Genomic DNA, 15,190 nt, shown 5'->3' on the forward strand with positions numbered 1-15,190 from the left:
TATTCTATCAATAGTCTCTAAACACACACCTTCATCTCAAACAGCAGAAATAACTAAAATGCTCTCTCAATTAATATCACTCAATAAAAGAATTGTATTCCAATGGATACCATCCCATTGTGGAATCCTGGCAAACGAGAATGCTGATGCTTTAGCAAAGAAGGGCAGCACTGTTACTTACAGACCTGTTACTAAATCTACGTATTACTCTGTGAAAAGATTTATTAAATCTACATACTTGGACTTCAACAAACAGGGTTTGATAACACAATCCCAAGGGAAAAAATGGAACTCTCTGCATCAAAATCCACAGTTAATTCCCGATTTACCACGAAAATCGTCTGTAGCTGTATTTAGATTGGCAACAGGCCATGATTGTTTGGCCAAACACCTGAATAGAATTGGAATATATCAGTCCCCTAACTGTCCATTGTGCAACTCAAACCAAGAAATGGATTCGGAACACCTCAAAATCTGTGCTTCAGTGGCTGGTCATGATAATATCTTTGAAAAATATTGGAGTGCAAGAGGGCAAATGACTTTATTGTCAAACGCCTGGCATTAGAAAACAACAACAACATTTTTTGTATTAATCATGAAGTTCTTACAGATTGGTCATTTTTATTGGTCTCTCAGTTGCTAAGAGTATTTTGTAAATTTTGAAAAGGTCGTCTGTTTCATGTATAAAGGTTTGGAGAACAGTTATTTCCAAATACAATAATGCATTTCATATTTGGCAAGTGACATTTGTGTCACACAGAATAAATAAAAACTTACAATACATCACAATAGGTCAATATTAAATATTACCAAGCAAAATAAAATGAAATGTACAGAACTTGGAGCAGAAGAGCTTGAAAACAAAAGATATGCGTTTGTCAATGGCTCAAGCAAAGCACATGATAAACAATATTGCTACCATGCATTCAGAAAAATCACAACATTCACTGATGTACTCCAATAGCCTAAATAAGATGTACTATTCCATCAAACACGTGAAGGCATTCATTTATTTCAAAGCTACACATTTCAACATTCTGTACCTACAGAGAAAAGTCGTCTCTTACAAACAATCACATACATAACAAATGCTTTAACAGCAAATAAGACATGTACCGGATGACTGAAAATTCCTATGTAAACTTCAGTCCGAGTTTGGTACAACTGTATTGTTTCTTAGAACATTGTTTTTGCTTGAAAACCTAGTTTGATTGCTTTCCCCCAGCAACATCTATGATTTGGTTCACTTTAAGGGGAGAGGATGGTATATTTTAAAACTTTTTTCCTATTTGGTGTAAAATATTAATTTTTTGTATGTAGAGAGCTCATAGCTGTGGCAACTCAACCAAATAAAAATATTTTGAAAAAAAATATATATATATATATATATATATATATATATATATATATATATATATATATTTGGGGGCCCAAATTTGAAAAAAATATACCGAATGCAGGATTGTACTAAAACCGATATATCTAAACCGTTTTTAAAGATAGATTCAAACACTTTTTTTTTTGCAATGTATTTGCAAAAGCATGTTCTACAAACTGTCCGTAACAGAATTTTTATATTAGTCCCTACGTTTGTAAAATAAACAATTAAAATTTAATAACAATTTTCTAATTTCCTTTCTTGCAAACAAACGGATGTATTCTTAAAATGAAATCAATTAACAAAATTCTGTTACAGAGAAAAGTTTCCTAATAGTCTAAAGAATGTGTGTTCCAAATTTCATGCATGTATCTTTAATAGTTCAGAAATTATATCCATTTTTGCCTGGCAATGTAGCAAAAAAAATGAAGTTACTGGAAACCGATAAAAGCGGCCATGTGATTTAAAAATTCATAGCACAGGAAGTTTAAAAATGACGTCTCAACATCCGATAAGGGCACAAATACCCACAAAATGTTATGCAATGCATTCCACTCACATCAAAGGGTACTTTATAGAAAAACAATTTTTTTTTTTTGAAAATTTAATTTACCGGAAACAACAATAAAAGTGGGCGAGTGATTTAAAAATCCATAACGCAGGAAGTTTAAAAATGGCGACTCAACATCCGATAAGAGCACAAATACCCTCAAAATGTTATGCTATGCATTCCACACATCACAGGGTATTTTAAAGAATTTTTTTTTTTTTTAAATTTACTCATTTTTCACCAAAAATACCATCCTTTCCCCTTAATTAATACTTCCAATTCTGTGCCAGAAAAAAAATCTGTATCACTACACGCTTACTTATTCTTTGATTTTCTTAAAACTAATCCAACTCGACTTGTACAGTTACGAAAATCGATATTTGAAAAATTAACACCTGAAAACTAATGAGAGCCACTGGTGTAGCTCACTCAACTGAGACGCTTGCCTGCAGATCTGAAGTTGCACTCAGGTGCAGGCTTTTATTGAGGTTTTCCCCAGCCGTAAGGCAAATGTCAGATAATCTATGGTGAATCCTCGGCATCATTTCGCCAAATACCATCTCACTATCATCAATCCCATACACACTAAATGACCTAGTAGTTGATACAACGTCATCAAATAACCAACTAAAAAAATACTAAGGACGTTGCAATGTTTATTATGAACTACATATTTGTTTATAGCAAAATTAGTAGCTATCTAATTAAGACTAGTGACTAATGGCAACAGGGCTGGCAATAAGAGTATCCACATTACATCCATCCACACCTGATACTCGCAATCTCTTTTGCTCCCAACAACTGATACTGTGTTACCAAATGCAAGCAACATTCCCACAGTATACAAAGAAGAATTAAAAACCATTCAGAATTATCACAAAAACCACAAGGACGTTGAAGAATGCATAAAGTCTTAATTGTTACCATACTCATCAACACATCAACAGGCATCATACTAAGACATTACACACAAGTTTCCAAATGATGAATAGGGACAAAGGACGTTCATCAGACAGCAGTACTCAACACCTGACTTACAGCACAAAAGCAGGTACATGTAAAACATCTATAATGGCCGTGGCTTGATACATTAATCAATGTAAGACATTCACTTCTAGACAAAATTCAATCAAGAAAGGGCAACAAAATATAAACCTAAATATGTTACTTGCAAATTTACCTTGACAGAAAAGTCACACTCAATTCTTCTCATCAGAAGGAATAGATAATTTACAATAAAATGGTTACATCATGAATTAATGTTTCGAGAGAACACTCGGAAAAAAAAAAATCGTGATTTCATTACATCCGTGCTAGCGAAGAATAAGTATAGAACAGTACTTAATAGGATTCGTAAAAGTTGTCACTGGCGCATACATCAATCTTTCAAAGTTTCTGACACATGTACGATGTGGTACGACCCTGTACCACAGTCAGCTGTTTCTATTGATATAATCATCTAACATCAACATTCATTGATATTTCTATAATAGCAAATACACTATCTTCAAACAACGTGGACTGAAAAATGTATCAAATACAGAGAACTGGCTTACGAAATCAAACTATCTGGGACCAGCAAGAAGTGCAGACAATAGTGATTGTGCTATCATCCACAGAAAATTAAAATACTTTACAGAGGAGAATATTATAGATATATTAATTTGTCCTACAGAATTTATCTGTAATATTGACACTTAATATTTGAGAAAAATTCTCTCCAGCGCCGGGGATCGAACCCGGGTTCTTGGTTCTATGTACCAAGTGCTCTGACCACTGAGCTACGCCGAATTCAATCCACAGCACCGGATCGAACTTTCCTCCTTCGATGAATTCGATGTAGCTCAGTGGTCAGAGCGCTTGGTACGTAGAACCAAAGACCCGGGTTCGATCCCCAGCGCTGGAACGAATTTTTCTCCTCAAATATTAAATTTACAGAGGAGCCTGAAAAAGATCGAACTTACTTCAAACAACTACGGCATAGATCAAGCTGTAATCCTAATTCCACTTTTAAAATAAGTGAGGAATAAGACAACAGAAACCCTCCATGTGACGGAGAGTAGGCACAGTAAAACTTCGTTTATAGCCCTACGTTTTTATAGAGGTCTGAAGGAAAAAAAAAAAAGCGTAAGTGGGAAAAACGTATAACTGAAATGACATCTGAAGACTATACGCAAAGAATGAGTCAAGTCAAATTTTCAGAAGAGAAATTTAGAACTTCACAATTAAGCCATATTTGAGGAGTCTATAATATGGTACTCAAATTTATAACACACATTCTTGAAGAATGTAAGATTATTTGTATAAAATCCTAGCTGCTTACAGCAGAAGCTGGCTGATATATTACATTTCAAACTCTGATACAGAAAGTTTTATTAAATTTAATTAGCTTGTTCTTGACCATGTGATTATTTTACACAATTTTGTCAGTTATTTTGGACTGTTTGCTTTTGTTTCCTCCAAAGGAATAAACCACGCCTCAAATTGTGATACTACTAATAAAACTGTTCCTCAATTTATTGAGTTAAATCAGAATCTCTTACAAAACGTTTCAATGCTTCTAAAGCAATAACCTCCTGCCGTAGTTGTAAATAACACTGAAATCGCGTGTAGTGCAAGTGTAAAAAATCTGGACGTTCATATCGATGTACATTTAAACTAGACCACACAGACTAAACATGTATGTAAAAAAGTATTTTCTATACTGTACTCACTTCGACGAATAAAAATTGTCTTCCTTTTAAATTAAAACAAAACTTAGTCTAGACACTTATCATGCCACAGTTAGACTACTGTGACGCTCTATTAAGTGATCTCAGCTATAATGACCCAAAAATTACAGCGTGTTCATAATGCCTGTGTTTGGTTTATATGTAATATCCGTCTCCATGATCATATCTTACGGTCTTTCAATGAATTCTCTTCTCTATCAGATTTTGTACACATCAACTCCTGAATACCTTGCATCACGATTTCATAATCTATGCACACACAATAATCTGTACACCTGATCACAACACGACATTCTGTCCTCAGTCTCTTTCCATAAAACTTCCGCGTATTCTTTGTCTTTTACAACAGACACTATCCGTTCTTGGAATTCATTACCTACAGATGTTAGGGGCTGCCGAACCTTAAACTCTTTCAAGTCTAAAGTGAAACATCTTATTTTAGAACACACACTGTTCCAGGGTATATATTATAATTCACAATTGTAACTAGTTTATAAAGTAATCATGTAATTTAATTTGTCATCTAGTTTAAGTAAGTATTTAAGTTCCATAATCCTCTAGCTTATGCATATTTTTCCGTTTCGATTTTGTCTTAGGTACACCAATAACTTTCTTCTGTATTAATATATTATTCAGAAATGGATTCGGAACACCTCAAAATCTGTGCTTCAGTGGCTGACCATGATAATAACTTTGAAAAATATTAAGAGTGCAGGAGCTCAAATGACTTTATTGTCAAATGCCTGGCATTAGAAAACAACAACATTATATTATCCCACGAAATGGATTCGGAACACCTCAAAATCTGTGCTTCAGTGGCTGGTCATGATAATATCTTTGAAAAATATTGGAGTGCAGGAGCTCAAATGACTTTATTGTCAAATGCCTGGCATTAGAAAACAACAACATTATATTATCCCAAGAAATGGATTCGGAACACCTCAAAATCTGTACTTCAGTGGCTCGTCATGATAATATCTTTGAAAAATATTGGAGTGCAGGAGCTCAAATGACTTTATTGTCAAATGCCTGGCATTAGAAAACAACAACATTATATTATCCCAAGAAATGGATTCGGAACACTCAAAATCTGTACTTCAGTGGCTGGTCATGATAATATCTTTGAAAAATATTAGAGTGCAGGAGCTCAAATTACTTTATTGTCAAACGCCTGGCATTAGAAAACAACAACATTATATTATCCCAAGAAATGGATTCGGAACACCTCAAAATCTGTGCTTCAGTGGCTGGTCATGATAATATCTTTGAAAAATATTGGAGTGCAAGAGGTCAAATAACTTTATTGTCAAACGCCTGGCATTAAAAACTACAACATTATATTATCATGTAGGTATTTCCTTATAAGTGAAAGAGCAGGCCTCATAACCTTGACTCTGTCAGAATAAATAAAACATTATTTATTTTTTTAAAGAACACTAGATTCTTAGAAGCCAGCTCATTGTCATCTTCCTCGCACAACTCCTACTGAATGCCTTCAATAATTTCAGGGAATGTCATTCAGCAGCAAAGCTAATTTCGAGTAAAACTGATTCAGAACGTAACAATGACCTCCTGGGATTTAAAATAGGATCGTGGAAGTGTAAGAAACGAATGAACAAAAAACATATAGATGGTGTTTTGTAAAAGAGTGCTATCAATAAAATCAGGTGATCTAAAAAACTGTTTAAGATTCATAATTTTTAACGAGATGTGTTATTTTATCTCAATATTTTCGTTATGATTTTTTATTTTTCTACATCAAAGAAATGAGTCGCTGGAGAAATGATTTATAACCGTTTATTAACATAAAGCCACAAAATTGTTGACAGCGCCCTTATTATAAAACACTATCAATATATCCGAAATAAATTAACATGGAAAGTGTTGGAATTCTGCTGGAACGTCGGAAAAATGACGAATAAATGTGAAAAATGTTTAAGTGCGAAACATATAAAAGAAGTTTTACTGTACTTTCAAGAAACCGCACAAAAATGAGGGTATAAAATAATAATAATAATAATAATAATAATAATAATAATAATAATACTCACTTGCATAATCTCCAAATGCGTCACTTCGACATCAGCACTGTCAGCATCTTCTGAAAAGATTAATACATTAATATCAATGTCACAGTCAGTTTGACAAATTACAATCCAGAAAGTCAAATCAGGGAGACAGACGGACAGACAGACAGGCGGCGTGCACTTACCTACAGGACACAACGCAACACAAGACAACACACATCTCAGCATGCCGCATTCTCTTCTGGTTTCATGGTGCAGCTACAGAAGCCAGGGCGTGGCAACTAGAAGTCCAACAACCTAACACATTCCCGTCTTTTTAATAGTTTTCCTTCCATTTTTCACGACCACGATTAAAATAATGTCGCAAAACAAACTAAATATCTAGATGTAAATAGCATGGCTAATCTTGCAGTTTCGGCCTTTTTACACTCATTACAGACTACCTGTATTAGAAATGACATACAACAGTACAAAGAAATGCCACAAAATCGTCCATAATTACTGAATTCGATCTTGGGACCAACTTACTCTTTTTTTACATCTCTTTGATAATTTATTTACATTACTGTGGATACGGTATCTTATTTCTACTCGGAGAAAAGGGGGATTTTTATAGGTAGGCGCTCACTTACTGGAAAAAACTCGTTCATTGCATTCGGATTTTTATTATAGTATCGCTCACTTCTCTGCATTTCCGAATTAATAATCAAATAATGCTGTAATTTACTGCTAGAGCACATTATTTCATTGTAGTGTTCTGAGCTGAACCATGAAATAAAATGAATAGCTCTGTAACTTAAATAAATTATGAAGGACATACCTGGTTAATTCAGTATTTTCCCAATCTCATACCGTACGTTCTTTCTATATATTACATTGTATTATTCTAATTTCACAAATTACAAAACTCTTCATGCTATTGGACTTTATAAAATTACCTTCGCGTCATCCATTTCATTATACCTTCAATATTAATGACTGGAGGCCTTGCAATCAATACATTTGCCATGACATTCTTTATTTTGATCTTGGACTGTACGGAAACCCGTTTAGTATTCTCTGGCCAGAATTATGAATGGAATCTGGTCATGTGGACAGAGGCGCTACGGCCAAGTAGGCAATGTTCCATTTAAAATAATGGAAATAATAAAAATCCGAACGTGCCATATGGATCCGTTCCAGTAAGTGAGCACCTACTTTATTACAGAAATAGTGCTTGCTTAAGCCACGAAAGAATTATTGTTATAAACATACTGCATATGAATCAGTAACTGTTCAACAGTGTGTATTTCAGTACTCATTATGACAAACAGAATGTTATAGTTATCACGAACGCCAGTCATAATACACAACTTTTAAACATTCGGTACAAGTTCAACATACAGATGAAAGCAAAGAAATGTAACGAAAATAAATCTTGATCACAATCCAAGTCTTGTTATTCTTCTTGAATCGCCCTGTATCTACTCAGCCTGGCCCAATCTAGTGCTGAATGTATGCATTTTGAATTTGGTACCTGCTAAGTTATGTTTTGTGTAGTTTAAATTTCGGGCTCTATAGGCACGGAGTTGTACTATTACTGTTCAATACTATGATGTAGTTGAAGGCTCTAATGATGTCCTGACATGCTGGAACCTCTTCTACAAGTCACTGTTAACATCAAATATAATAAATCCAAAACAAATGCTTGTAGATCAGACAATGAGTGACTATTAAACACGGTGAAAGGCTTCATGCGCAGGTGTAGCAATCCCATAACACAAAACTATCTTCTATGCTGCAATTCCTTACACTCCAAAGCCAGGGAAGGGGAAACCAAGTCTACAAAATGACAGCAAACTTATTAAACTTACGAGGTTCATTAGCAACATCTTCGGCTGCAACTTTAGAATTCATCACCTCCAACTTGGCCTCAACTTTACAAGTTTCGTCCTGTGTCTGTTTCTCTCCTCCTCCATTTTCAACCTATCGATAGAGTCCTTTGTTACCTCACTACTGCGTTACTATGAGACATAGCCTGCCAGGAACATTACGTAAATTTTATAAATCAAACACAGAATTAAGTTTAGGAGATTGGAGACCTGTTACACTGCTCATTTTTAAGATCATCTGCTGTGCTATGAGAGAAATTAGGCACAGGACCATTATTCAATAATACATCTCACCTACTTACAAAAGGCTTTTAAGGAAACCGGAGGTTCATTTCCGCCCTCACATAAGCCCGCCATTGGTCCCTATCCTGAGCAAGATTAATCCAGTCTCTATCATCATACCCCACCTCCCTCAAATCCATTTTAATATTATCCTCCCATCTACATCTCGGCTCCCCAAAGATCTTTTTTCCCTCCAGCCTCCCAACTAACACTCTATATGCATTTCTGGATTCACCAATACGTGCTACATGCCTTGCCCATCTCAAATGTCTGGATTTAATGTTCCTAATTACGTTAGAGGAAGAATACAATGCATGCAGTTCTGCGTTGTGTAACTTTCTTCATTCTCTTGTAACTTCAGCCCTCTTAGACCCAAATATTTTCCTAAGCACCTTATTCTCAAACACCCTTAATCTCTGCAAATGCAAATCAAGCTTTCAGGTATAACTCGCTGTAAAGTTGATTTGAATAACTTGAGGGAAAAACTGTTCCAGGGCCGGGTATCGAACCTGGGACCTTTGATTAAACATACCAACGCTCTAGTGCACTCAATGTTCGTTGCTTGATGGTTGTCAGCCCACTTTGAGGTCTGTGGATATAGAGGGAAAAGTTGGATCGGTGTCGGGTAGAGTTCCCGGGTAGCTCAGTTGGTAGAGTGTTGGTACGTTTAACCAAAGGTCCCGGGTTCGATACCCGACCCCAGAACAATTTTTCCCTCAAAATGATTCACCCTTCATCTCTGTTCCTCTCTCAAAGTGAGAGTCCAAGTTTCACAACCATACAGAACAACCGGTAATATAACTGTTTTATAAATTCTAACTTTCAGCTTTTTTTAAAGCAGACTGGATGACAAAAGCTTCTCAACCAAATAATAACAGGCATTTCCCATCTAGCCTATGTTAATAAACAAATTTATTCTGTTAGAGGAGATGTGCACAGCCTTGACACTAAACAACTCAATTGTTTTAATCAAAAATTTGTTCGGCTGTCTAAATTTATGAATAATTATGAACATATGGCCTTAAAGGTAGCAAATAAATTTCCATTCGGATTATTTTATTTATCTAAGGCCCTATTTACACGTCGAATATCAGACTGGTTTCTAACTAGGCAGTGAGTTTCTCAATGTTGAAAGTCATATGTTATACTTACAAAATATTTTGTGATATTGATTTTGTATAATTACTAACAGGCATATGTTTTCTAACCCCTACCTTGACTATGTCTATAACACTTGTGTTGACAGACTGTAATTAAATAAATAAATAATAAAAGATCGAATCTGGGTCCATAGAATTATAAGTCCAGCATTATAACCACTAGACCACCATGGCAGCATTAGTTTAAATTTTAATTTGTGAATAATCTATCACACACCCATACTTTGTGTTCTCTAACTTTTTCAGAAAAGAAGTAATGTCATGTACGTAACTCTTATCCTGTAAAAATTCTTTTACTGAAATATACTGTATTTCATGTATACATTGCTTAGATAAATGTTTATACTATATTACCTCTTTATGTTAAAATAAAACAATCCTAAAATCAACCACTACCGCTAATACACAGGGCTGTTTAATACGCATTTATTATGCGGTCCCTTGAAGAGCATCTTTATTTGTCGGCTGTGAAAATGAAACAGTGTGCGCAGTTTGAGGAGAGGTTTCGACATGATTCATTAGTAGTTTCCTTGTAAGAAATACACGTTACTTCCCTCCTCAAGCAAATTGTACAAATCTCGCATGTATCTGAGCACACACAACTTTCTCCTGAACTCTGTTGATAGATATTTCAATGTATCATACCTTAAAGCTAATGACTTATTACTGCTGTATAAAATAGGACAAGAAGAAAGAAGAGTTTCCCTTCTTGTATTCAACTGCAGTCCCCATGAACACATACCTGAGCCTTCTCAAACTGTGCCTGGTCCACCACATCCAGGCTACGCTTCACTTTCAGCGAGGCATCCGCTTCTTTCTCACGGAACTGCGCCAAGGCAGCCTGCAGTTTGATCAGATTCTCATTCAACTCATCCTTTTCCCTGTAAGTGGATTCATACTCTACAGTGACGTGCCACTTCAACCAAGACTAGAATAAATCTTGTCTACTGACTAGAAAATAAACGACAATATGTACCACATGGTACAGAGCCCATATGAAGCTAATTTATTTAGTTCCTTATATTTAGAGATACATTAACTTTTAAGAAGTCATTAATGTCAAGGTCTTTACGCCTTGAAATTTTTGTCTCTGGAAGCTTTTGATTGGCCAATTCTGTGAATAATTCGATGGTGTTTGGGTAAATGGAGATACGTTATAAAATTTGATATAAATGAAAATTAAGCTTGGGATCTTCGAAATTGTCTTCACAAACACATATTATTATCCTAATATGTCATTGAAAGTAGAACATTTACCGTAAGTTACGTAAATAAAACGCCAAATTTCTTAAACTATACCGATAATATAGTGAATTAATTTATTGCGATCTATATTATTATTTAATATCAGTTATTATAGTTTATGCTCGACCATGCCGAAATGTAGTAATTATACACCTGGTAGTAGCCCTTTAATGCACCTCATTAAAGTACACCTATTCATTAAAGTTCAGGTGTTCAGCCAATGACAAATCACCTTTGTACCATTATAAAATCGCAAGTATCGATTATTCTCGGAATGCAATCGAAAGACAATTAGCGAAAAGTCATGGAGGCTGGAAATCCAATACTGTCGCAGAAGGTTATGTTCTGTTACTATAATAATTAGCGTTAATTGTAAATAATATTCAAATAAATTCAATTTGTCATCTCGTTTTTCAATTCTAAATCAATTTCCAGGTTATATCAAGACTAATGTTCATCTTATTCTCTACGTTATATCAAGGTCAATGACATTCCGCCTCGGAAAAAATCAATACTTTCGCGTCTGCGCACATCTCACAATTCAGGTCAGTTCGCTACTCACTTACATAACCATAACATGAATACTTTTGAATAATTTCAAGTTAGAAATATGGTCGAGCATAAAAAGTCGTATGAAACTTGCGCTCGTTTCATAAACAAACATACTTGCGTCTTAATTACTACCATTATAGGCTCGTTGCATAATGTTATATTACGAAACAGTAATGCAGTAGTGCTGCATGTCGGTATTTGTTTGAATCAGTACTAACAACCAGGTAACTACAGGCCGAGGCACAATTACTAATTGTAGCAGAGATAACTGTAAAGATGACGGTAACTGTTGTTTCTGAAAGTCATTTTAAATATATCAGCATATTAAATCGTAGATAACCCTGTATGAACAGGTAACTGTCTTTCCAGAAACCGGGCATTAACAAGTATAATAAAAGTATTCTTCTCTATAATAGTAATGACCCTTTAACCTTTTACCACAAATGTTTATAAACATTCCAGACTGTAGATACTGAATTGTAACAGAGGAATTTCAACTAACCTCTGCAGACTCTCGATCTGCTGTCTGTGACTGGAACAGTCAGAAGTGCCTGCCAGTCCTTGGCTTTCGTAAGATAAGGGTTGGTCGGCCAGCTTCTTCTTGTAGAGGTCTGCCTCCTCCAGAGCTTTCCTGAGATCCATTTTGGTCTGAGTCAGCTGAGCCTCAAGCTCGCTTATTCGAGACTCAAATATGATGCTCGGGCCTTCCAGACGCTTCTTCTTGTTCTGCTGCGTCTTCTGTTTTTCAGGCTGCTGAATAGCAAATTACAACCAGTTACACAAAACACAGAGATACGAACCTCTGAAAATACGTCAGATAAACGAACCAATAAAAATTATTGAAAAATATTCTATTAAACTTCAGATAGCAGCAAATGACAAGACCATACTGTGCATATGGATGGGTTGTGGGTGCGGATGGGGAAAACACGTGCTCTCAGGCTATTTCTGTTATCCTGAAGTTTTGACACAGGAGAGAATTTGATGCCAAATTCTGCCTTGAGCTCAGTATCATGGCCAGGTTCCTTTCACGTGCTGTAAATTGGCTAATGCTACAACCACGGACGAGGAGGAACAGGGTTCATTTTCCAACAAGACAGAGCCCCTCCACATTGCCATACGGAGGTCTGGAGGTACCTAAATCAACACCTACCACGTCGATGGATTGGTCGTGCAATGGACGCAGACAGCACCTTCTGCACATGGCCGTCCCATTCACCAGATTTCACAGCATGTGATTTCTTTCTGTGGGTTTCGTCAAGGACAATGTTTACATGTCTCCACTTCCAGCGACATTGGCAGAATTGAGAAGGAGCATTAACACAGCAATCAGGAACGTCAAACAAGACATGTTTGAGAGAGGGTGGCAAGAATGGGATTACTGCCTGGACAGTATTACACGTGGGGCTCACAGCGAGTGCATCTAAGGTCAGTATAAAACTTCACACTTCTCTCTTTCAAATGGTGGTAAGATCATGTATTGATGTACAATATTGGTGGAAATATAGCCTTCTGAAATAGTCCAATAATTTGTAACCATGGTGTATAATGCCATACTCTGTGGAATAGGACCTAGAGTGGGGTTCATAGATGTTGCTAGTGCAGAGCAGAAAACTTAGTAAGATTGCAGATTATTATATTATTGAAAATACTCTAGAATTGACGTGTGAAATGGAAGGAGTGCAACACTGACACTTAACAGAACTCAACTCATAAGGTTCTGTGAGTCAGGGACTAAGCTGGCATATGATCCATCAGCCTGTTATAAAAACAATCTGAAGTCCATCAAGCAATGAAATATGAAACTATATCTTGAAATTACAACACCAAGAAAACCTGAACAAATATTCCCTTGAATTACGTGTGATTCTTAGGTAACAGTGAGAACAGCAGTGATGTACATGGCAACAGCACATCCCTAATCATGATCATAGCAAGAACATCAAAGGGCAACCAGAGTGGTCACTGTGAACAACAGAAATGTGTTTCCTCCACCCAGAAGAACTGTCACTCCTAAGTACTTTTTATTATAGTAGTATGCATAATGTCTAGACTAGAACACTTTTCCCTACATTGGAATGTTCATTTGTTACGGCCCACAAAATACACGTGGATTAACCCATTAATGCCCAGACAAAAAAATTAATTCATAATCATATAATTTTATAATATTATAATTGTTACACCTTACTGAGTACAAATACACAAAAATTACAATTTTGTCTCTTCCGGTATAGTAGATATGACCTGTATGATATAACATACGCTGGGCAGTTACAGTGTCAGTTTCATACAAATACTTAATAGGCCCCTACGATGTAAGAAAGGAATTTTGAACTAATATTTGAACAATATATCCATGTCTAATCACTTTAATTATTATTTTAGATACTTCACCAACATTTTTTTTCGGTTTTCTTCACTTTATATCGTCGCCTGAATGCAAGAACTAGGTAACTTGATTTTTCATATTTTGTGACATTGCCTATTTACTTATTTATTGCACTAAGGAATATGTCTCGTTTTCATTTACCTATTTGTTATATTGGAAAATAGATGTCGCTGGTATCGTTCGATCAGTTACCGGTACCTAGTTCTTGGATTACATTTTGTGCGATTTTTGCTATGCTATAAAAGAGGTAACTAAAAAATGCAAATTTTGAGTTACCTAGTTCTTGCATTCACACGACGATATGATATTTTAGAAAACAAGTATCAGGATGAAGATCAACATTACATTTGACGCAACAAAATTTAGCACATTTCTCACGGTAAGCACATCTGCACCGAGTGCTTTACCAGACAACTAGGTGATCAAGTCTATAAAAACGTATTTCATTGAGAACTTGATTTCTCCCTTTAGGTGTTACAGTCTTAGAAATGCCCATTAGTGGTGTTGCAAGCTGTGACTTTACAATTTGTCTTGTGAATTCCAGCAGAGATATTGCCTTCTGATATTGTCTGTACAGCATCCACAAGTTGACTACTGATCCGTTGATATAAAATCTGATAAGTGGCCAGTACCATTTTTGGACCATAGTCGAAGTCGATAGAGTCCTCTCAATTTGCCAAACACATCCAAACCACCCATACATGCATTATACAATTTTTATAACTTTCGGTTGTTGAACAATGATTTTTCTCTTATCCTTAGTTCTCCACCATGAGCATGAGCCTAAAGAAACTACATCTAGTGTTGCTGCATTTGTTGCTATAGTGACCTGAGCATTGTCATTCTATCGTCAAATTACTAGACGTGTCTTTGATGGCATGGCAAGTACCTCTAACGGATTTTTTTCAGATCCTTTGGAGGTGCTTTTTCAATTCTATCGGCTGTTATAATTCCAAAGCATGTGATATTTACTGTTGAAAATTTTTACAATAATCCAAAGA

The 15,190-nt window shown here is 35.6% G+C and overlaps 1 protein-coding gene and 1 non-coding gene across 4 annotated transcripts in view; both read right to left on the bottom strand.

Moving 5' to 3' along the window:
- The window catches only part of LOC138711039 (serologically defined colon cancer antigen 8 homolog), a 105,096-nt gene that overhangs the window by 78,629 nt on the left and 11,277 nt on the right, over nucleotides 1-15,190 (bottom strand). The window contains exons 5-8 of one of the 3 annotated variants that reach the window (XM_069842331.1): nucleotides 12,300-12,547; nucleotides 10,743-10,881; nucleotides 8,541-8,652; nucleotides 6,712-6,761 (exon numbers count right to left, since the gene is read on the bottom strand). In XM_069842331.1, coding sequence (XP_069698432.1) covers nucleotides 6,712-6,761; nucleotides 8,541-8,652; nucleotides 10,743-10,881; nucleotides 12,300-12,547 — 549 coding nt within the window. Of the gene's footprint in view, nucleotides 1-6,711; nucleotides 6,762-8,540; nucleotides 8,653-10,742; nucleotides 10,882-12,299; nucleotides 12,551-15,190 lie in introns of all 3 variants that reach the window. The other 2 variants (XM_069842330.1, XM_069842332.1) reach the window with 2 other exon arrangements.
- TRNAM-CAU (transfer RNA methionine (anticodon CAU)) lies at nucleotides 3,647-3,719 on the bottom strand. Its single transcript has one exon. It is a non-coding gene; the product is annotated as a tRNA-Met (tRNA).

This window comes from Periplaneta americana, chromosome 12 (genome assembly GCF_040183065.1).
Source record: "Periplaneta americana isolate PAMFEO1 chromosome 12, P.americana_PAMFEO1_priV1, whole genome shotgun sequence".
NCBI classification, from domain to species: Eukaryota; Metazoa; Arthropoda; class Insecta; order Blattodea; family Blattidae; genus Periplaneta; species Periplaneta americana.